Source organism: Scyliorhinus torazame, chromosome 3, assembly GCF_047496885.1.
Source record: "Scyliorhinus torazame isolate Kashiwa2021f chromosome 3, sScyTor2.1, whole genome shotgun sequence".
Taxonomy (NCBI): domain Eukaryota; kingdom Metazoa; phylum Chordata; class Chondrichthyes; order Carcharhiniformes; family Scyliorhinidae; genus Scyliorhinus; species Scyliorhinus torazame.
The window spans coordinates 62,332,546-62,354,428 of record NC_092709.1 but is presented as its reverse complement, the minus strand read 5'-3'; the positions used below and the strand labels follow the sequence as shown (position 1 = coordinate 62,354,428).

Here is a 21,883-nt window from a genome sequence, read left to right as displayed (position 1 = left end):
AGGCACACAACAATATCAGAACTGATGCATAAGCATTCACTGGCATGAGTGGAAGATCCCAGTATTTCCGACATCCTGCAACACTGGCACGCAAGTGGAGACTGTGGGCCCTCTTTGCAGTTAAATGGATCTTCTGCATGGGAAGTATTTCATGCCTTCCAGCTGCTGAACAAAAGGGTCACTGGCTTGAGATCTGGGAGTTGAATCTGATTGCATTTGGAAATTTAAAGTTTTGACTTTCCAAATCCACAATAAAACCCAGACAATACTTTTCACTATACCTTGGTACAAGTGACAATAAATTTAAATCCAAATAAAATCTAAATCTAATCTAAATAAAAACAGTGATGCATGCACAACAGCAATATTTCTGTGAAGTTGTTACAGTTGGGCATTTTTCATTTCTTCATTCATGATCTTAACCAACTTTCATAACCTCATATTGAGGAACTGGCTCTGATGCTTGCTCTTTACTTAAAACCATAGTTGTTTCTAGCAGGAAAGAAGCTACTCAGCCTATTGTTTCCGTGTCAACTCAGTAACTACAGCAACATAAAGTGATTCCCACTGACCATGCTCTCCTCACAGCCCACCAAGTTACCTCTGCTTCAAATATTTGTCAATTTTTCCTGAAACGATACCTGCTTTCTGCCTCAAAGACCTTCTGTTGGAGCAATCCATACCGTAACAACCATCTGTGAAAAGAAATGTCTACTAACCTTTGTTCTCATTCACCAACTGATAATTAACAACCCTTGCTACTGACCTGATAACTAGGATATATAGCCTATGTCCAAAGACTCGGTAGCGACTTTTTATCATTTTAAAAGCCTTTGTTAAATCTCCCCCTAAGCTTCTCTACTCTGATGGAAACACTATTAGTGTCTCATGTTCATCCTTATAACTATATTTTGCAGTTTCTGGCATTATCCTGAAGATATGCTTGAAAGATCTCTTTAGCTTTTATATCCTTTGTATAATAGTGAGTCAAAAACCGCACGGGCCTGGAAATACCTCATAACCAATGTTTTAGATAAAGTTATTACTTCTTTACTTTAGTATATATTTTTATATGACTCAAGATGCTATTGGGCCCTTTATGTGGCTTTATCTAGCATTTGCACTTATAGGGAATTCAGATACTTAAGCCTTTCAATGCTATCCATACAGTTGTGTCTTTCCAGGTAATATTTTTGGGTGAGCGGATCACAATCCAGACTTGGATCACTATATGCATCTTACTTTGACCAGATGCAGGTGAATACAGCTATTTTTATTCAGTGTACTTGCCTTGCACTTTTATTGTTAGATTTGTGATGAAGAAACATCGGGGACGCAATTCAACAACCTCGTCGCACCTGACTTGGCCTTCACGCGGGGCAAAGAGTTGCCAGACTCGTGAGGCCTGGCGCGATCTTGATCTCGCCCACATATTTAAACGTTAGTCTCGCCAAAAATGAATTCGCCAGATTCACCCAGTGCCCAGGAACCGCCGCATCTGCGAGGCCTCAACTGGGTGCCGTTCAGTATTAATCCAGTATTGGTCATTTGACCTTAATATGCAGCATGGTCGCACAACTGGTTAGCACTGTTGCTTCACAGCACCAGGATCACAGGTTCGATTCCCGGCTTTGGTCACTGTCTGTGCGGAGTCTGCACATTCTCCCTGTGTCTGCGTGGGTTTCCTCTGGGTGCTCCCCTTTCCTCCCATAAGTCCCGAAAGATGTGATTGCTAGGTGAATTGGACATTCTGAATTCTCCCTCAATGTACCCGAACAGGCGCCGGAGTGTGGCGACTAGGAGATTTTCACAGTAACTTCATTGCAGTTAATGTAAGCCCACTTGTGACACTAATAAAGATTATTATTATAGAAAAAGTAAAAAGAGAACAAGAGTCAAGAGCAAATCCCCCAACCCTATCTCTCAGACCCAGGTCCAAGGACAAAACAGATCATCAAACCACTAACACTGCCCCCAAAATGGCAGTTACGACCCAAGATTCAAGAGGATAATAGCCAGGTCCCCGTCGAAGAGATAGGGGGAGAAGCCCAGAAAGGCCCGCCTTCCAACAGGACCGCCACTAGCCCGCAAAGGCATCAAAACTAAGAGGAATACTGTTAACACGCCCAACACCTCATCAAGTCCAAAGCAAAGTGAGGAAGGAGCAAAGCAAGAACCGTCAGGACTAACGCTCCAATCCACCATATTATGACAAATCAACGGTCAACCAACCATCATATGGGTCGGCCCAACTCTTTCCAAGGATAAAGACGGAGTCTTACCTTCAGTCCTACCCCACTTCAACATCTCTCCGAATGTGGGCCACCCACCGGAGGAACGACAGGGTAACTGACCGAGACAATGGCCTGGCTAAGTCCAGCACCGCCACAAGAATAAAAACATCAAAGAACTGGCCCGTTCCTGTGCAAGACACGGCACCTAAAAATGTGCTCCATCGAATTTGAGCTACCTGCCCTCCTGAGTAAGATTCTGGAAACATGGCAACCAGTTCTCAAACTCGTCTGGGAACCTCTCCAGGCTCAGCAGGGCTCCTCGCCGGTTCCCCCTCATCCTCGTAGGAACTCCTCAGGATGGAAGATGAGCATAGAACAGGACCTCAACTGTGTGGAGTCAAGCTTCCAGCAAAGACACTGCTCTCTCTGTCGCAAGAACCTCCTCATGTGCCACCACTGCCTCCATAAAGACACCTCGCAACTCCTGAAACGGGGTTTTGATGTCCCGCATTGCGGAGCCAAGTCATTTAGGCGGATTAACTTTGTCCGTAGCAACCATCATCTACCAGTGTACCAAAAGTAGTTGCGCCACAAAAGTCAAGGCCCCACCACCAAATCCTTCCAGCTGCCACAAATCAATGAGGGTTAAAGCCTTTCATGTCAACTCAATAATGCTGAAACATTGACCAATAACTCATCGCACATTACATTAACCATGCAGACCAAGAAAAGACAAGAAAAATGTGGACAAGGATAAAAATAAAGATTGAAAGATGAGCAGAGCCAGAGCTCGCTATAATGCAGCCGCTCCTGCGCTCACATCACCCGATCCTCAGGACCTGGATTTTTGATCAAAATGGGAAAACCACCACCACTCGGTTCCTTTTAAACATCCCACTTTCTAGCAGGAACCACCACGGCCATTCAGCCACAATCATTGATGCAAAATACAGAGTGAAATAAATAGCATATAATCAGGACCTAACAACTGCATTCAGAGCGAATAAGAAAACAAACTCTTGAGTATTCTAATTTACTATTAGCTTCAATTCCGCCCCCCCCCCCCGCCCCAACCAAATATAGTAACTTTTCAATAAACCATAGGTACTTCTTACCTCTGCATCACACCCACTGAAGCTGACCACTGCTGAATTTTTGTCCACATCCAGCAGATCTATTGGGACATCACTCTGCACAGCAACAAATAAACATGGCAAAACAATCAAGCTCAGTGCCCAATAATCAAAATGAATTTTAGTTTTACACTTAAATAAATACGGAAACAAAAATGTCTTTCATATTTTTCTCTGCAACACGTGATTGTCCTAAACAGCTGCTTTTACCTGCAGTAGTACATTGTCAATAGCGGTCTGTACTTCCACGGTGAGACTGTAGCTTGCATCATCACGATTCAGCGTAAACTTATCATTCACACTAAACACAGGCACTGCTGAAACTGTACCGCTCGATTGTGCTGACTGCTGGTACTTCTCACGCTCTTGAAGCACCTTCATCTGTAACTGCTCCAACTCTCCCCTAGTGAAGAAGCGAATCCCATAGTGAACTTCATACATTGTGCCAAAGAATATGGTATGGAGTAATGAACACTTATACCGAAAGTTACAATGGATTCGGTTATCTGATTATCAGAGTTACAAATATTCCAGTTTATTAGTTACCATCTGACTCGAAAGGTTAGCTATACTTGAGAAAGCAATGGCTAGGAAGTCAAACAGAAGCCAGATTGGCAGCTTAAGGCAAGAAGATCTTCAAAACACTAAGCATTGGGGCATAAATATTGTCATATTTCAGAACACAAGGAAGAACAATTGCTACCGTGCAATGTATCCTTTAAAGTGACCCTAAATGGTTATGTCAAAAATGAAAGAACTTCCAGAACTCAATTAGTGACTTAGGATATCAACATCTTAATGAATAAAGTTGGAAAATGACCACAGCAATGTTAATAATAATAAATAAACAAATGAATAAAAATCCCATTTTAAAGTGTTCCTGAAAAGAAAATGTTAAATGTTTTTAAAAGACCTGGTAATTCAACTCGTGTGTAAATGGAAGTCCAGAGGACAGATACCCAACTGGAACATTCCCAACAGTTCATCGAGGTTAGTATCAGTTTATTACATGCTGCTATTAACCCAAGCAGAGATAGCCAAGACAAGATTTAATAAAGGTATTTTTTGTGAGGGCCACGAAGAATCCAGCACGGGTTTTAAGGATACAAAGTAATAACATTTATTTACAATAACATATATATATATAAAACAGCAGCAGCAACATCCCTTGCTGCACACTCCTTCCTGCTGGTTCCTAAACTGGCCAGCTTTATTTATACTTGGAGCTTACTAATGATTTCTCCGCCCCCCTCATTGGGGAAGCTCATACTCCCACAGGATTGTGGGATTGTCATTAGTCCCCAGCCAATGGTAAGCAGGCAGGTTATAACATCCCTCCCCCCCAAAGTCCAAGGAATCCACCGAAGACCCTGGCGAAGGAGGGCGTCGGACTCGTTTTGCCGCAGGCCGGACACCATTTGCACGCGGCGCTGGATCAGGCGGCGTGTAACGAGACGGAGACCGGCGCTTCCGTGATGAACGGCGCAACGGTTGTACATCCACGGCCCATGGACTCGAGGATTCCCCCTCTGATGCATCCTGTGTCTCCATCTCGGAGTCAGAGTCTGCTGCCTCCGTCATGTCAGCGTCTCTATCTCCATTCGGTTCTGTAACGACCTGTGCAGGCTTCGAGTGAGGCACCAGTGGAAGATTGTGAGGACTACCTTCCCTTGTCTCTGGTCTCTGCGGCTGTAGAAATGAGCTCCGGGGGCGGGGAATCTTTTGAGGGGATACTCTTCTGGACCGAACGTGGTCTACATGTTTGCGCTGGAGACGAACCTGGGCTTGCACCTGGTAAGATATAGGGCCCGTTTGGCGAAAGATTACGCCAGGAACCCACTGGGCACCACCAGCAAAATTTCGAACGAACACTGGGTCACCGGGCGCAAACTGCCGAATCGGCCGATGCCGAGAAAATCCCTGTCCCTGCCGTTCTTGTGTGCGGCGTACTTTTGCGCCAATGTCCGGGAAAACCATACTAAGGCGGGTGCGAAGTCTCCGGCCCATTAGGAGTTCTGCGGGAGCTACCCCAGTCACCACATGGGGGGTGGTCCTATACGTAAACAAAAAGCGAGCCAGTCTCGTGTCCATTGATCCGGAAGACTGCTTCTTTAGGCCTCTTTTGAATGTCTGCACTGCGCGCTCTGCCAACCTATTTGAAGCCGGGTGGTAAGGGGCAATGCGGATATGGCGTATGCCGTTCATCTTCGTGAACCTCGCAAACTCCTCACTCGTGAATGGAGTGCCGTTATCCGTGACCAGCACCTCGGGGAGGCCATGCGTACTAAAAGACAAACGCATCTTTTCAATTGTTGCGCAGGACGTTGTCCCCTGCATCTTATGCACCTCTAGCCATTTAGACTGGGCGTCAATAGAAGGAACATGGATCCTTGAAAAGGGCCTGCGAAATCTGCATGCAAGCATGCCCAAGGCCGCCCTGGCCATTCCCAGTGATGTAGGGGCGCGGCCGGCGGAAGCTTCTGATGCTCCTGGCAAATGGAGCAGTTTTGGGCCACCTTCTCAATGTCGGTGTCGAGGCCTGGCCACCAGACATAACTCCGGGCCAACATTTTCATCTTGGTCACACCTGGGTGCCCATTGTGCAAGTCTGTTAGTATCAGCTCCTGGCCTTTTTCCGGGACAATCACACGCGTCCCCCACAAGAGGATGCCGTCTTCCACGCTGAATTCTGACAGCTTGGAGGAAAATGCCCGCAACTCGCCTGGGAGCTGTCTATGCTGCCCACCATACAGGACTATGTGCCGAACCTTTGACAGGACTGGCTCCGTCCGGGTCCACTCACGGATCTGTGATGCCGTGACAGGCAAGGTGTCCATAAAATTTAGGGTTGCAACCACCTCACTGGTCGTGGGGGTCGACATGGGGACGGTCGATAAAGGCAATCGGCTCAGTGCGTCGGCATTTGCTATCTGCGTTCCTGGTTTGTGCTCCAGAGAATACTCATATGCAGCAAGCAACAAAGCCCAGCGCTGGATCCGTGCGGAAGCAATGGGCGGTATTGGCTTATCCTCTCTGAAAAGTCCCAGCAGAGGCTTATGATCAGTCACGATAGTGAAATGGCGGCCATACACGTACTGGTGGAAACGTTTCACCACAAAAACCACTGCCAGGCCCTCCTTCTCGAACTGCGCGTACTTTTTCTCCGCTGCAGTCAATGTGCGGGAGGCGAAAGCTATCGGGCGCTCGGCCCCGATCTCCATCTTGTGGGACAGGACGGCCCCAATACCATACGGGGATGCATCACATGTGACGAGCAAAGGCTTTCCAGGATCATAGTGGGTTAGTAACCCAGATGACGACAATTGTTGCTTTACCCGCCGGAAAGCGGTTTCTTGCGGCTGACCCCAAACCCAGGTGTGATTTTTCTTTAGCAGAAAGTGCAAAGGGGCCAACGTAGTTGCCAGATTGGGGAGGAACTTCCTGTAATAGTTTATGAGACCGAGAAAAGAACGAAGATGCGAAGTGTCAGTCGGGGCAGGGACCTGTTGAATCGCACGCACCTTCTCTGCGACGGGGTGCAAACCTTCGCGGTCCACCCGATAACCTAGGTAGACTACTTCCTTTGCCTGAAATGCACACTTTGTGCAACGTAAACGGACTCCAGCCTCCGAAAAGCGTCTAAGGACAGCCTCCAGATTTTCCAAATGTTCCTGCTCCGACATCCCTGTAATCAAAATGTCATTTAAGTAGACAGCAACACGTGGTAAACCTCTCAAAATGCCCTCCATAACACGTTGAAAAATTGCGCAGGCAGAGGATACTCCAAAGGGCAACTGTGTATATTCATACAGGCCCCGGTGTGTATTAATCGTTACATATGGGTGGGAGGCAGGGTCCAGCTCCAACTGCAGGTAGGCGTGACTCATATCTAAATTTTTGAACGAGAGTCCACCTGCAAGCTTCGCGTAGAGATCCTCTATGCGAGGCATTGGATATCGGTCGAGTCGGGAAGCCGTATTCACTGTAAGTTTATAGTCGCCACACAAGCGAACTGTGGCATCTGGCTTCATTACAGGTACAATTGGTGCTGCCCAGTCAGCAAAACGGACGGGCCTGATAATTCCCAAACTCTCCAAACGAGTGAGTTCCCCTTCTACCTTCTCGAGCAAGGCGTAAGGCACCAGGCGCGCCCGGAAATAGCGCGGCGTGGCTCCTGGTTCAACTTGGATACGGGCTACGGCCCCTTTTATTTTCCCCAAACCAGGCTGGAATACATCTAGGTATCGTCCTAGCACCTCAGTCAACCCTTCAGAAACTGTTTGGAGGATGTGCTGCCATTGCAACCTCAAATGGCGCAACCAGACCCGACCCAACAGGCTGGGCCCATGGCCGCGCACCACGATAAGTGGGAAACGCCCCTCCTGGCGTCCATAAACAACAGGGGTCATTGTTGTTCCTGCAATGTCCAGTGGTTCCCCCGTGTAGGTGGCCACCTGGCCTGTGAGTCGGTTAATGTAAGGGTCTGTATACCCTGCTTGATGCCCTGAATGTCCTCTGGGCGATCACGGAGACCGCTGCGCCAGTGTCCAACTCCATCTCAAGCGGGTGGCCATTAACCCGTACTGTCACCTTAATGGGGGCCACACGGGGAGCTGCCACACAATGCAGCTGCAGGCAGTCATCCTCCGTCTCCACGTCCTCAGGAGTAGTCGCCGCAGGTTCATCCACATGGAAGGTACGGCCCCTGGGCGGGTCCCAGTTACGGCCCCTGGGCTGGTCCCAGTTTCGGTTGGAATGACGGCGCCTCTGGCGCCCCCAGGACTGCCGCCCGCGACAGGGTCGGCACCTACAAGTCTGACACGGGCATGGCTCCTCATCCATTGGTTCTGGAGAAGGCTCCCTTCGGGGAGGAATGTCCGACGGCCACTGGCGTCGGTCCGGGCGTTGCCTCGCCCAAGGTACTGCAGGAGTGCGGGGGGACGTTTTCGGACAGAAGCGGTTGCACCCCAAGGCATGCACTTCCATTCCCTGTAGCTCCTGCACTCCTCGTTCTGCGCTCTCTCGGGACAATACTATTTGAATGGCCTGTTGAAAAGTCAATGTTGGCTCAGCTAACAACTTTCTCTGGGTGGCCGCATTGTTAATACCGCAAACCAAACGGTCGCGTAACATTTCTGACAAGGTCTCACCATAGTCACAGTACTCCGCAATCCTGCGTAGCCTGGATAGAAAATCGGCAAGGGATTCTCCAGGGGTCCTCTCAGCGGTATTAAACCTGTAACGCTGGACTATCGTGGACGGGGTTGGGTTAAAATGTTGCCCCTCTATATTCACAAGTTCATCAAACGTTTTGGTGTCCGGCGCAGCTGGGTACGCAAGGCTCCTAATCACCCCAAACGTATGCGGGCCGCAGGCGGTGAGCAATATGACCACCTGGCGCTCGTTTTCGGTGATATTGTTTGCCCGGAAATAGTAACACATCCGTTGTGTGTACTGGTTCCAGCTTTCCAGCGCAGCATCAAAAACATCCAAACGTCCGTACAGAGGCATGGTATAATAGAAAACAACTTCCAACCTGTATCCAACAAAAATCCAGGGAGGTGGCTTCAGCAGTGTAGACAGCTATTCACTTTAACCCTCGTCGCCAGTTTTGAGAGGGCCATGAAGAATCCAGCACGAGTTTTAAGGATACAAAGTAATAACATTTATTTACAATAACATATATATATATAACAGCAGCAGCAACTTCCCTTGCTGCACACTCCTTCCTGCTGGTTCCTAAACTGGCCAGCTTTATTTATACTTGGAGTTTACTAATGGTTTCTCCGCCCCCCCTTATTGGGGAAGCTCATACTCCCACAGGATTGTGGGATTGTCATTAGTCCTCAGCCAAGGGTAAGCAGGCAGGTTATAACAGTATTGTAAATTATAAAAGGGTTTCGCTTGGAGAGTAAATGACAAGGGGTTATTAATCTGAAACTGCAACAAAGATAAATTAGGAATAAAACACCGGTCACAATTTTTTTGGGAACATGGAATTATTTGTCTTAGACACTCCATGTGCCAAAGATAATTGCATCTCTTAAGGGAAAATTGGATAAATATTTCAAGCAGAAATCTATGGGATTTCCTGGCTCAAATATAATGGGCTGAATGGCTACCAATGCTATCAAATTTTGATGTTTCATGTGGAGGTGGTAGAAATCAGCAATACTGCATAAATGCCTCCAATTCTACATGGGTGGGTAACTGAGGCTCTATAGTACACAAATGGTTTTACAATAACCTGCCATTTCACTCCCAATTACAAATTCAATTTCAATGATGAAAGACCACGTTTAAAGAAACCAGGGTTCAACACCACACAATGCTGGTTTACAGCTTGAAAGCCCCACACGTTGGGCGCATTTCAATTAATTGGGAACATCCCATAATGAGCACGCGAAGCACGTTCAGCTATGCATTTCCAGACACCCATAGGCCGCACATTGCACCGTTTTGAACACCGAGAAGCTCCACTCACTAGAACTCCCCAGTGTAGCAAGAAATGGCGTCCTGATCTCTGAGGCACCCGAAGTGCCCCCCCCCCAACACCCATGAAGGGCACCATCGGCCTAATCGTGCGTAAACAATGCCAGCTTCGCACCCTGGTCGTGCCTGTCCCAGGCTGGCACCGCCAGGGTTCCCAGGTGGCACTGCCAGGGCACCCACTCTGCCATAAAGGCATGCAGTTGGGGGCCTTCGAGCCCCTGGGAGACGCCGAGTGCCCTCCTGTCTGGTCCCCATTTGTGGACACCAATGCTGAATGGCACTCACCCGAGATCTCCCAAGGTGAAGAGGATTGATCCCAAAGCCTCAAGTACTTCGGGAATCTACACATTAAAGTGAGACTAGCCATCTCACTTTAATATACAGATTTGCCAAAAAGGCAGGCGGGATTTACATTGCAATGTCTTGCAAGGCATTGTTAGCCGCGTAGATCCCGGGAGCAGTGTCTCTCGACTTTTACCGGCCAGACTGCGCCACGGAGAACTGACTTTCAGGCAATTGGATCGAACCCATTATCTAATCTAAGAACTGTTGTAGAAGGAAGAAAACAGGAAATAACAGAAATACGCAGCAGGTCAGGAGTAATCTGTGGAGAGAAAAACAAGAATTATATTGACGGAAAGACTGAAGTCCCGTCGCTGTGACTGAAAGAGGATCCTGAGCCCGCACAAGTTGGCAGCAGGACCCTGATTGACATTTAATCAGTGGCAGCAAATTAAGAAGCAGCCACTGAGACTGCTGTCCAATTGAGGATGATGGCCTGTCTCTCAGGTCTGCCAGCCCTATCAGAGGGCTGAGAGTGCTGCAATGTCACCAAGAGAGGTGGCCGCTGCTAAGGCTGCAAGGAGAACATATTCAATTTGTGGTCCCCCTCCTGCTCCTCAGAAACCCACTGGGAGGCCACTTTGAAATACCTAGTGGTCTGCTGAAAGGTTGGGGGTTTGTTCTGATGTTGGTAAAATGGTGGGGGATAGGGGGATGGCAACTAATCGGCTGCTGGTTGGCGGATTGCTGTCTTGCTGTCAGCCTGGCTTCTGAGAATGTGCTGTGGTGGAACATTGAATTTGGGCTTCCCCACTGACACCTTCCACCATTATTTGATAGCCTTTACACCTCCAAGCCTGTCTCCAGAAGGCTGGTAAAATACAGATTTCAGGTTGATGACCTTTCATCAGAACTGAAACAAGGAAGTTCTTTTACAAGGTATAAGCAAAGAGTGAGTTCCAACGTGACACCAGGGCTACTTTAAGGCATCTCCAAGTAATAAGGATGAAAAACAATTGTCCTCAGCCTCAGAATAGTGCATGAGCTTGTTAAAGTGGAATGGGTTAGAAGGGGAGAAACAAAATCATGCAGTGTTTTGTCATGTGAGAGTACCTTTAAGAAATGGGTGTTTATAAAAATAGCTGTAGTGGATGTGCCTTTAAGAAATGGGTGTTTATCAGTGATGTCAGAGTGTGGGTGGAGCTGGGCTGTCGGTCGGCTTTTATTTTCACTTTAGGCTGTTTGCTACAGGGTTGTTTAGTTTCGTTTTAGATTTGGAAAAACTGCAATCATAGCAAAATGTGTATGAATCTCTGCAAGCTTATGAATGTTCATTTGGGGATTTCAAAGTGGTAACTGTTCTCAGTAGTGAAGTTAAACCTGATGTCTTTCTATAAAGAGGGTTCTTTTTGTCTTATGGATGTTGCAAGGAAGGATTAAGAGTTACTTAGAGAGTACTGTATTCTTTGAGGGATTTATTGGTGTTGATAGTTGTTAAGATGTTTACTGGGGGTTTATAAAGTGTTAACTGGTTTCATAAATAAACAGTGTTTTAATTTAAAAGTACTGTAGATTTCTGTTGCATCGCACCTGCAGAGTAGGGCCGTGTGCTCCCCATAACCACAATCTATTCAAAGTTGTGGGTCAGGTGAACTCCATGATACACTTTGGGGCTCTCTAAGCCCTTACCCATAACAGTTTCCATTTTGATCATTACCTACCGATTCCTGTTGGAAAACACACGTGTATATCAAATTGCAAAATGACCAGGCTCAGTGGCCAAGAATTCTTTGGTCATATAACTTACTGATAATACAATGAGTGGCTTCCATCCCTCAGCGGGCTCATTAATTCATTGCCATAAAAACTGGCCCAGGTAGGAACCGTACTGCAGAGTAGTCCCGGCTGGGACTGTTGTACATAAATACTTTCCTTATGTAAATAAACCATTGTTTGACTCTCCTTTTCGGACACCTTGATTACTAAAATACTGAATAGTTAAAATATTCTTTCTACAAACAACAAGCACATCATCTTAAAAACTACGCTAGTATTTCAGACCTGATATTCATGACTTTATTCTGCATCTCCTGGTTTATCTTCAGATCGTCAGAAGGCCCTACCTCTCTCTGAATTGGTTCTGTTGTTAGACCCATCACCCATCCTAAAAAACAAACATACAAGAAGCAAATGCCAACACAACAGACATCAGCTATTAAAACAACTTTCCTGGTGTAAATATGCACGATTACTGGAAAGATCACTCAAGCATAGATTTATCGAACTAAATCAGCCGCTGATAACATTTTTAGGTTTCAGTTCAAAATATAAAATCAATTATTTTTTGTAAATGTGTTCAGCAGGTAGTTGCTCCAGTACTACTAAAAATAACAGACTTCCAAGAGTCAATATCCACAGGTGTTAGTTGAACCTATTTCTCTCAGTCAATTTTACCTTTTAATTTGATCAAATAAAGACATGCTGATGCATTGAACTGTTTGAAAAAGAAGCATCACAAAGCAGGTGTTGTGCATTACTTAAGGATGAATTTAGCCCACCAAGCCCACCTAAGGTTTCCTCATCCCAGCCTGAACTCACATTTTTCTAATTTATCCCTTCATGCCCTCTCCAAAACCATCTTGTCCTCGAGACCCACAATTCCCACTCTATTCTTACTAAGCTGCTGACCACTCAACTTCCTTTTCTGGTCATCACGCTAACTGATATTGTAAATTATTCCAACTTCCTAAAGTCAGCTTTCATCACTTGTTCCTCAAAAAACAGTTTCCCTGAAGATATAAATTTACATTGCATACCCAACCTCACATGTCTTGGATGTGTGATCGCTTCCCAAATCCATGCCAGAGCATGTACAAACAGATTTCTACCCCAGCACAAAGCTGAAATGTCCTTTACCAAAGTCATACATTGCATCCCCTTGGAGTGTGATGTATTATTCTTCTTCATTATTCCTAACCTGTTTGGAGCATTTGACAAAACCAACCATAGAATCCTCCTATTACATATCTCCAACATTTTCAAGCTAAGTTGATATTGTCCTTGCCAGATTCCATTCTTTCCAATTCAGTTGTAGCTTCAGAATATCCTGCAATGATTTATCTTTCTCACCCTACAGCATTATCGCTGGAGTTTCCCAAGAGTTCATCCCTGGCCCACTCCTGCTTCTCATCTGTATTCCACGCCTTGGTGACATCACCCAAAAGGTAGGAAGTCAGGTTTCACATGTAAACTGGATCTACCTCACTGATCCCATTCTACCACATAAGACCATAAGACAGAGGAGCAGAATTAGGCCATTCAGCCCATCAAGTCTGCTCCGCCATTCAATCATGGCTGATATTTTCTCATCCCAATAACCCCTGATCCTCTTATTAATCAAGAACCTATCTATCTCTGTCTTTTTTTTTAACAAACAATTTTAATGAGGTATTTTTGCCATTACAAACAGCAACAGTATAAAAACAATGTACAAAGAACAATAAACATAGTGCAAACACCAACTCCCATCTCTCCAAGACCCGCCTATTTGACCCCCTATTCTACGCTGCCCTAACCCCCCCCCCCCGCTGACGATTAATTCTCCGCAAAGAAGTTGATGAATGGTTGCCACCTCCGGGCAAACCCTAACAATGACTCTCTCAAGGCGAACTTAATCTTCTCTAGGCCGAGAAGCTCGCCATGTCGGTTAACCAGGTCTCCGACTTCAGGGGCTTTGAGACCCTCCAAGCTAGCAATATCCGTCTCCGGGCTACCAGGGAAGCAAAGGCCAGAACATCTGCCTCTTTCTCCTCCTGGATTCCCAGGTCTTCCGACACCCCAAAAATCGCCACCTCTGGACTCATTGCCACCCTTGTTTTCAATACTTTGGACATGACATCCGCAAACCCCTGCCAATATCCCCTAAGTTTTGGATACGCCCAGAACATGTGGACATCGTTCGCTGGTCCGCCCGCACATTTTACACACCTGTCCTCTACCCCAAAGAATCTACTCATCCGGGCCACTGTCATGTGGGCCCGGTGTACCACTTTGAATTGGATGAAGCTGAGCCTGGCGCATGTTGCAGTCGCGTTGACTCTGCTCAACGCGTCTGCCCATAAGCCATCCTCCATCTCACCCCCAAGCTCCTCCTCCCACTTACGCTTCAGCTCCTCGGTCTGCGTCTCCTCCGCCCCCATAAGTTCTTTGTAGATGTCCGAGACTCTCCCCTCTCCCACCCATCCCCTAGACACTACCCTATCCTGGATCCCCCTTAGTGGCAGGAGTGGGAAGGATGATACCTGCCTGCGCAGGACGTCCCGCACCTGTAAAGATCTAAATTTGTTCCCCTTGCCAACCCAAACTTCTCCTCCAGCACCCTCAAGCTAGGGAAGCTCCCCTCTAAGAACAGGCCCCCATCCTCTCAATTCCCGCCCTACGCCATACTCGAAACCCCCCCATCCAAGCTCCCTGGGGCAAACCGGTGGTTGTCACATATTGGGGACCAGACCGATGCTCCTATCTATCTCTGTCTTAAAGACACTCAGTGAATTGGCCTCCACAGCCTTCTGCGGCAAAGAGTTCCACAGATTCACCAGCCTCTGGCTGAAGAAATCCCTCCTCATCTCTGTTTTAATGGATCGTCCCTTCTGAGATGGTGTCCTCTGGTTCTAGTTTTTCCTACAAGTGGAAACATCCTCTCCACATCCACTCTATCCAGGCCTCGCAGTATCTTGTAAGTTTCAATAAGATCCCCTCTCATCCTTCTAAACTCCAATGAGTACAGACCCAGAGTCCTCAATCATTCCTCATACGACAAGTTCTTCATTCCAGGGATCATTCTTGTGAACCTCCTCTGGACCCTTTCCAAGGCCAGCACATCCTTCCTTAGATACAGGGCCCAAAACTGCTCACAATACTCCAAATGGGGTCTGACCAGAGTCTTATAGAGCCTCAGAATACATCCCTGGTCTTGTATTCTAGCCCTCTTGACATGGATGCTGTAGAAGTCAACTATTTCCTAACACACCTAATAGGTAAAAGATAGCTATTTAGGATAAATATTAAGCCCCAGTTTTACCCATTTTAAATTAAGGATTTCAACACTCTCATAACCTCAGATCATCTCAAAACATAGTTTCCAAAACAGCATAATTCACTTTACTATACAAAAGAACTTGATACATGCAAAGGCAGTAGAGATTAAAACAAACACTTTAACTGAATTAATGAATACATTTTTCAAGACAGTGTCCAAGGACAGGGCAGGATCTATAGCAACAGCATGGCACGACAAAGTAACAAGAAGGCTCTATTGTTATAACAGATAAGTCAGCAAAAGACCTTGAGAACAGTAAAATATTGCATTCTTTAACATACACAAGTACGCAGATATGAAACAAACAGAACTAATGTTGCATATTAAAGATGGACGGCTTGCCATCAAATCAGATGTGTTTGAGTCTAACCCAAACCAATTGGGATTATATTTGGGTGTAATTAGATGGCTAAAGGCAGATATGAAACAGTATAGCTGTAAAGTTTTGTTCAGCCATTTTTAGTTGAAGTTGAAGTTGAAGCTGGAGCTGAAGTTGGATTTCTCTCTCTCTCTCTTTTTCATGAATCATCTATACTTTGATCTGAACTATTCACTGTCTCCCTGTATTCATATTTCATTTTCAGACTTTGACTTTTAAAGTTATTGCGAGCTGTTTGTCTAAGCAAGAAGATCATTTCTATGGTTCTTTGAAAGCTTCAAATTGTCTACAAATCAAAGATCCAAGATCTACTCTTGACATGAATGCTAACATTGCATTTGCCCTCTTAACTGCCGACTGAACCTGCACATTAACCTTAAGAGAATTGTGAACAAGGACTCCCAAGTCTCTTTGTGCTTCTGCTTTCCGAAGCATTTCCCGATTTAGAAAATAGTCCATGCCTAAATTCCTCCTTCCAAAGTGCATAACCTCACACTTTTCCACATTTACCACTTCATTGCCCACTCTCCTAGCTTGTCCAAGTCCTTCTGTTGCCCCCTTGCTTCCTCAATACTACCTGTCCCTCTACAGATCTTTGTATCATCTGCAAACTTCGCAACAGTGCCTTCAGTACCTTCTTCCAGATCATTAATGTATATTGTAAAAAGTTGTGGTCCCAGCACAGACCCCTGAGGTGCACCACTAGTCACCAGCTGCCATCCTGAAAAAGACCACTTTATCCCCACTCTCTGCCTTCTGCCAGTCAGCCAATCCTCTATCCATGCCAGGATCTTACCCTGAACACCATGGGCTCTTAACTTATTTAGCGGCACCTTGTCAAAGGCCTTCTGGAAATCTAAATAAATCATGTCCATTGGTTCTCCTTTGTCTAACTTCCTTGTTACCTCCTCAAAGAACTCTAACAGATTTTTCAGACATGACCTCCCTTTGACAAAGCCGTGCTGACTCAGTCCTATTTTACCATGCACTTCCAAGTACTTTGCGATCTCATCTTTAATAACAGACTCTAAAATCTTACCAATGACCGAAGTCAGGCTAACCGGCCTATAATTTCCCGTCTTCTGCCTCCCTCCCTTTTTAAAAAAAATGTTTTTATTCAAAGTTTTTCAATAATTTTTACAAACCACTACAAAAGAAAATATAATGCAAAGAGAACAAAACAATTTGCCAACAAAAACAACTTAACCCTCTAACAAATTAACAATTTAACAAACAAAACAAAACAAGGTGGGGCATTTGCCCCTTACAAATAAAATGAAATCAACCCCCCCCCCCTTTCTAGATTGCTGCTGCTGCTGACCTCCATCTAACGTTCCGCGAGAAAGTCAAGGAATGGTTGCCACCGCCTGGAGAACCCCAGCAAGGACCCTCGCAAGGCAAACTTCATCTTCTCCAATCTGAGAAATCCCGCCATGTCACTGACCCAAGCCTCTACGCTTGGGGGCTTCGCATCCCTCCACATTAACAAGAGCCTTCTCCGGGCTACCAAGGAGGCAAAGGCTAGAACTCCGGCCTCTTTCGACTCCTGCACTCCCAGATCATCCGATACCCCAAATATCGCTATCCCCCAGCTCGGTTTTACCCAAGTGTCCAAGACCTTGGACATAGCCTTTGCAAAGCCTTTCCAAAATGCCGTAAGTGCCGGGCATGTCCAAAACATATGGGTATGGTTTGCTGGGCTCCCTGAACATCTCACACACCTGTCCTCTACCCCAAAGAACTCATTCTCGCCCCTGTCATATGCGCCCGGTGCCTCCCTCCCTTCTTAAACAGTGGTGTTACATTATCCACCTTCCAGTCCCCTGGGACCCTTCCTGCCTCCAATGATTCCTGAAAGATCATCACAATTTCCTCAGCTATCTCTTTTAGGACCCTGGGGTGCAGTCCATCTGGTCCAGGTGACTTATCCACCTTCAGACCTTTCAGTTTCCCCAGAACCTTCTCCTTAGTAATGGTCTCTGCACTCACCTCTGCCCCCTGGTTCTCCTGGAGCTCTGGCATCCCATTGGTGTCTTCCACCGTGATGACTGATGCAAAGTAACTATTCAGTTCGTCTGTCATTTCTTTGTTTCCTATTATTACTTCTCCAGCCACATTTTCTCGTGGTCCAATGTCTATTTTTGCCTCTCTCTTATCTTTTATATATTGAAAAAAATCTATCTTCCTTTATATTACTAGCTAACTTGCACTCATACTTCATCTTCTCCCCCCTTATTGCTTTTTTGGTTGTCCTCTACTCGCTTTTAAAGACTTCCCAATCTTCTGGTTTCCCACTAATCCTCACCACTTTGTATGCTTTTTCTTTAGCCTTTATGCTGTCCATGACGTCCCTCGCCTGCCATGGAAGCCTTGTCCTCCCCTTAGCATGTTTCCTCCTCCTTGGGCTGAATTTCTGTTGTGCCTCCCTAGTAACCCCCAAAAACTCCTGCCGTTGCTGTTCCATTGTCTTCCCTGCTAGGCTCCTTTTCCAATCAACTCTGGCCAGCACCAGCCTCATGTCTTTGTAGTTACCCTTATTTAATTGTAATACCATTACATCTGATTGCAGCTTCTCCTTCTCAAACTGCAGGGTACATTCTATCATATTGTGGTCACTGCTCCCTAAGGGTTCCTTCACCTTAAGTTCCCTAATCAAGTCTGTCTCATTACACAACACCAAATCCAGAATTGCCTGTTCCCTAGTAGGCTCTGTCACAAGCTGCTCCAAAAAAACCATCTCTTAGACATTCCACAAATTCCATTTCTTGGGATCCACTACCAACATGATTTTCCCAGTCCACCTGCATATCGAAGTCCCCCATGATTATTGTAATACTGCCTTTTTTACATGCCTTTTCTATCTCCTGATTTATTTTCTGCCCCACATCCTGACTACTGTAGGGGGCCTGCTCCCATCAGGGTCTTTTTACCTTTGTGATTCCTCAACTCTACCCACAGAGATTCTATGCCTTCTGATCCTATATCGCTCCTTGCAGTCAATTTAACTTCATTCCTTACTAACAATGCAATCCCGCCCCCTTTGCCCATCTGCCTGTCCTTTCGATAGGACATATATCCTTGGATATTTAGATCCCAGCCCTGATCCCCTTGCAGCCACATCTCTGTCATGCCCACAACATCGTACCAGCCAATTTCAATGTGCGCAACAAGCTCATTTACCTTGTTCCGTATACTGCACGCATTTAGGTACAACACCCTCAATCCTCCATTGGCCACCTCCCTTTTCACAATCTCCTCAGTCACTGTACCCTGTACTGTGGCCCTTTTTGATTTTTGACTATGGCTTCTCTGCCGTACATTTTTCCCCCTTACTATTTTTTGTTTCTGGCCCCGTTCTACTTCCCTCTGACTTCCTGCATCGGTTCCCATTCCCCTGCCAAATTAGTTTAAACCCTCCCCAACAGCACTAGCAAATCCCCCCCTCTAGGACATCAGTTCCAGTCCTGCCCAGGTGCAGAACGTTTGGTTTGTACTGGTCCCACCTCCCCCAGAACCGGTTCCAATGCCCCATGAATTTGAATCCCTCCCTCTTGAACCATATCTTGAACTACACATTCATCCTATCTATCCATCCTGTTGAGACATTCCGACTCTGACTAGCTTGTGGCACTGGTAGCAATCCTGAGATTATTGCCTTTGAGGTCGTACTTTTTAGTTTAACTCCTAACTCCCTGAATTCAGCTTGTAGGACCTCATCCCGTTTTTTTTAAACCTATATCATTGGTGCCTATGGTCACCATGACAGCTGGCTGTTCACTCTTCCCCCCCTCCCCCCATCACCTCCTTACATCCTGTCCACTGCCTCTATGTTGTCATACTTCTTATTCTTTATTTTTTTAAAATATTTTTTATTAAGGTTTTTTAACAACACAACTTTTTTCCCCTTACAAACAATCACACCCCACCCCACCCCGTAACAAAATAGCGCAAATTCTCCCTGAGCAAGATATATACATGGCAAGATGGTATATTTACATAGCTTTATACACTGGCTCTTGGCCGCGCGTACCATTTCTCCCCACCCTCCATGCTATCTCCCGCTCGTCCATCCCCTCAAACAGTCTCTCGTTCCCCCCTCCCCCCCCCCCCCCAGGGTTGCTGCTGCTGCTGAACGACCTTCTTCTAACGCTCCGCGAGATATTCTAGGAACGGATGCCACTGCCTGTAGAACCCCTGTGCAGACCCTCTCAAAGCGAACTTAATTCTCTCCAATTTTATGAACCCCGCCATGTCGTTAATCCAGGCCTCCAGGCTAGGGGGCTTTGCCTCCTTCCACAATAGCAAGACCCTTCGCCGGGCTACTAGGGACGCAAAGGCCAGAATTCCGGCCTCTTTCGCCTCCTGCACTCCCGGCTCATCCACCACTCCAAATATGGTTAGCCCCCAGCTTGGCTTGACCCGGACTTTCACCACCTGGGATATTACTCCCGCCACTCCTCTCCAGAACCCCTCCAATGCCGGGCATGACCAAAACATATGGACATGGTTCGCCGGGCTCCCTGAACATCTTTCACATCTATCCTCTACCCCAAAGAACCTACTCAGCCTCGCCCTCGTCAGATGCGCTCTGTGAACCACCTTAAATTGTATCAGACTGAGCCTGGCACACGAGGAGGAGGTATTAACCCTACCCAGGGCGTCGGCCCATAGCCCTTCCTCAATCTCCTCCCCCAGCTCCTCCTCCCATTTACCTTTCAGTTCTTCTACTCGCGCTTCCCCCTCTTCTTTCATCTCTTGGTATATTTCCGACACCTTGCCCTCCCCGACCCATACCCCCAAGATCACCCTATCTTGAGCTTCTTGTGCCGGGAGCAACGGAAATTCCCTCACCTGTTACCTCACAAAAGCCCTCACCTGCATATATCTAAATGCATTTCCCGGGGGTAACTCAAATTTCTCCTCCAGTGCCCCCAGGCTCGCAAATGTCCCGTCAATGAACAGGTCCCCCATTCTCCTTATCCCCGCCCGATGCCAGCCTTGGAACCCCCCGTCCATCTTCCCCGGGACAAATCGGGGACCACACCGATGCTCCCATTGCACCCCTGTGTCTTCTCCACTGGCCCCAGATCTTTAGTGTTGCTGCCACCACCGGGCTTGTGGAGTATTTTGTCGGCAAGAGCGGCAGAGGTGCCGTTACCAACGCCCCCAGGTTCGTTCCTTTACAGGACGCCATCTCCATCCTCTTCCATGCCGCCCCCTCTCCCTCCATAACCCACTTGCGGATCATCGCCACATTTGCTGCCCAGTAGTAACTCTCTAGGTTTGGCAAAGTCAACCCTCCTCGGTCCTTGTTGCGTTCCAAGAACCATCTCCTAACCCTCGGGGTCTTATTTGCCCACACATACCCCATGATACTCCTACCTACTCTCTTGAAAAAGCCCTTGGTGATCACGATGGGGAGGCACTGAAACACGAACAAAAACCTCGGACGGACCACCATTTTGACCGACTGCACCCTACCCGCCAACGAGAGCGGGAGCATGTTCCATCTTTTAAAATCCTCCTCCATTTGCTCCACCACCCTCGTCAAATTCAGTTTATGTAGGGCCCCCCAACTTCTGGCTATCTGGATCCCCAGATACCGAAAACTCCTCTCCGCCCTCCTCAGCGGTAGGTCCCCTATTCCTCTTTCTTGGTCCCCTGCCTGTAATACAAAAAGCTCACTCTTCTCTACATTAAGCTTGTAGCCCGAGAACTCTCCAAACTCCTTCAGAGTCTGCATGACCTCCACCATCCCCTCCACTGGGTCCGCCACGCACAGCAGCAGGTCATCCGCACACAGCGACACCCGATGCTCCTCTCCCCCGCGGACTATCCCCCTCCATTTCCGAGACTCCCCAAGTGACATGGCCAAGGGTTCGATCGCCAATGCAAACAAGAGGGGGGACAGGGGGCACCCCTGTCTCGTCCCCCGGCACAGCCGAAAGTACTCCGACCTCCGCCGGTTTGTCACTACGCTCACCACCGGGGCGCTGTAAAGGAGCTTAACCCATCTAATAAACCCTCCCCCGAACCCAAACCTGCGCAATACCTCCCAGAGGTACTCCCACTCCACTCGGCCAAAGGCTTTTTCTGCGTCCATAGCTGCCACTATCTCCGCCTCTCCCTCCTCCGATGTCATTGTTATCACGTTTAAGAGCCGCCGCACATTGGTATTTAACTGCCTGCCCTTTACGAATCCCGTTTGGTCTTCGTGAATCACCCCCGGGACACAGTCCTCAATCCTAGTGGCCAGTACCTTCGC

The 21,883-nt window shown here is 47.1% G+C and overlaps 1 protein-coding gene across 3 annotated transcripts in view; it reads right to left on the bottom strand.

The window, feature by feature from the left end:
* The window catches only part of bbs7 (Bardet-Biedl syndrome 7), an 89,412-nt gene that overhangs the window by 37,393 nt on the left and 30,136 nt on the right, over positions 1-21,883 (bottom strand). For all 3 annotated transcript variants that reach the window (XM_072495726.1, XM_072495723.1, XM_072495725.1), the window contains exons 10-12: positions 12,203-12,305; positions 3,578-3,770; positions 3,350-3,424 (exon numbers count right to left, since the gene is read on the bottom strand). In XM_072495726.1, coding sequence (XP_072351827.1) covers positions 3,350-3,424; positions 3,578-3,770; positions 12,203-12,305 — 371 coding nt within the window. The remainder of the gene's footprint in view (positions 1-3,349; positions 3,425-3,577; positions 3,771-12,202; positions 12,306-21,883) is intronic.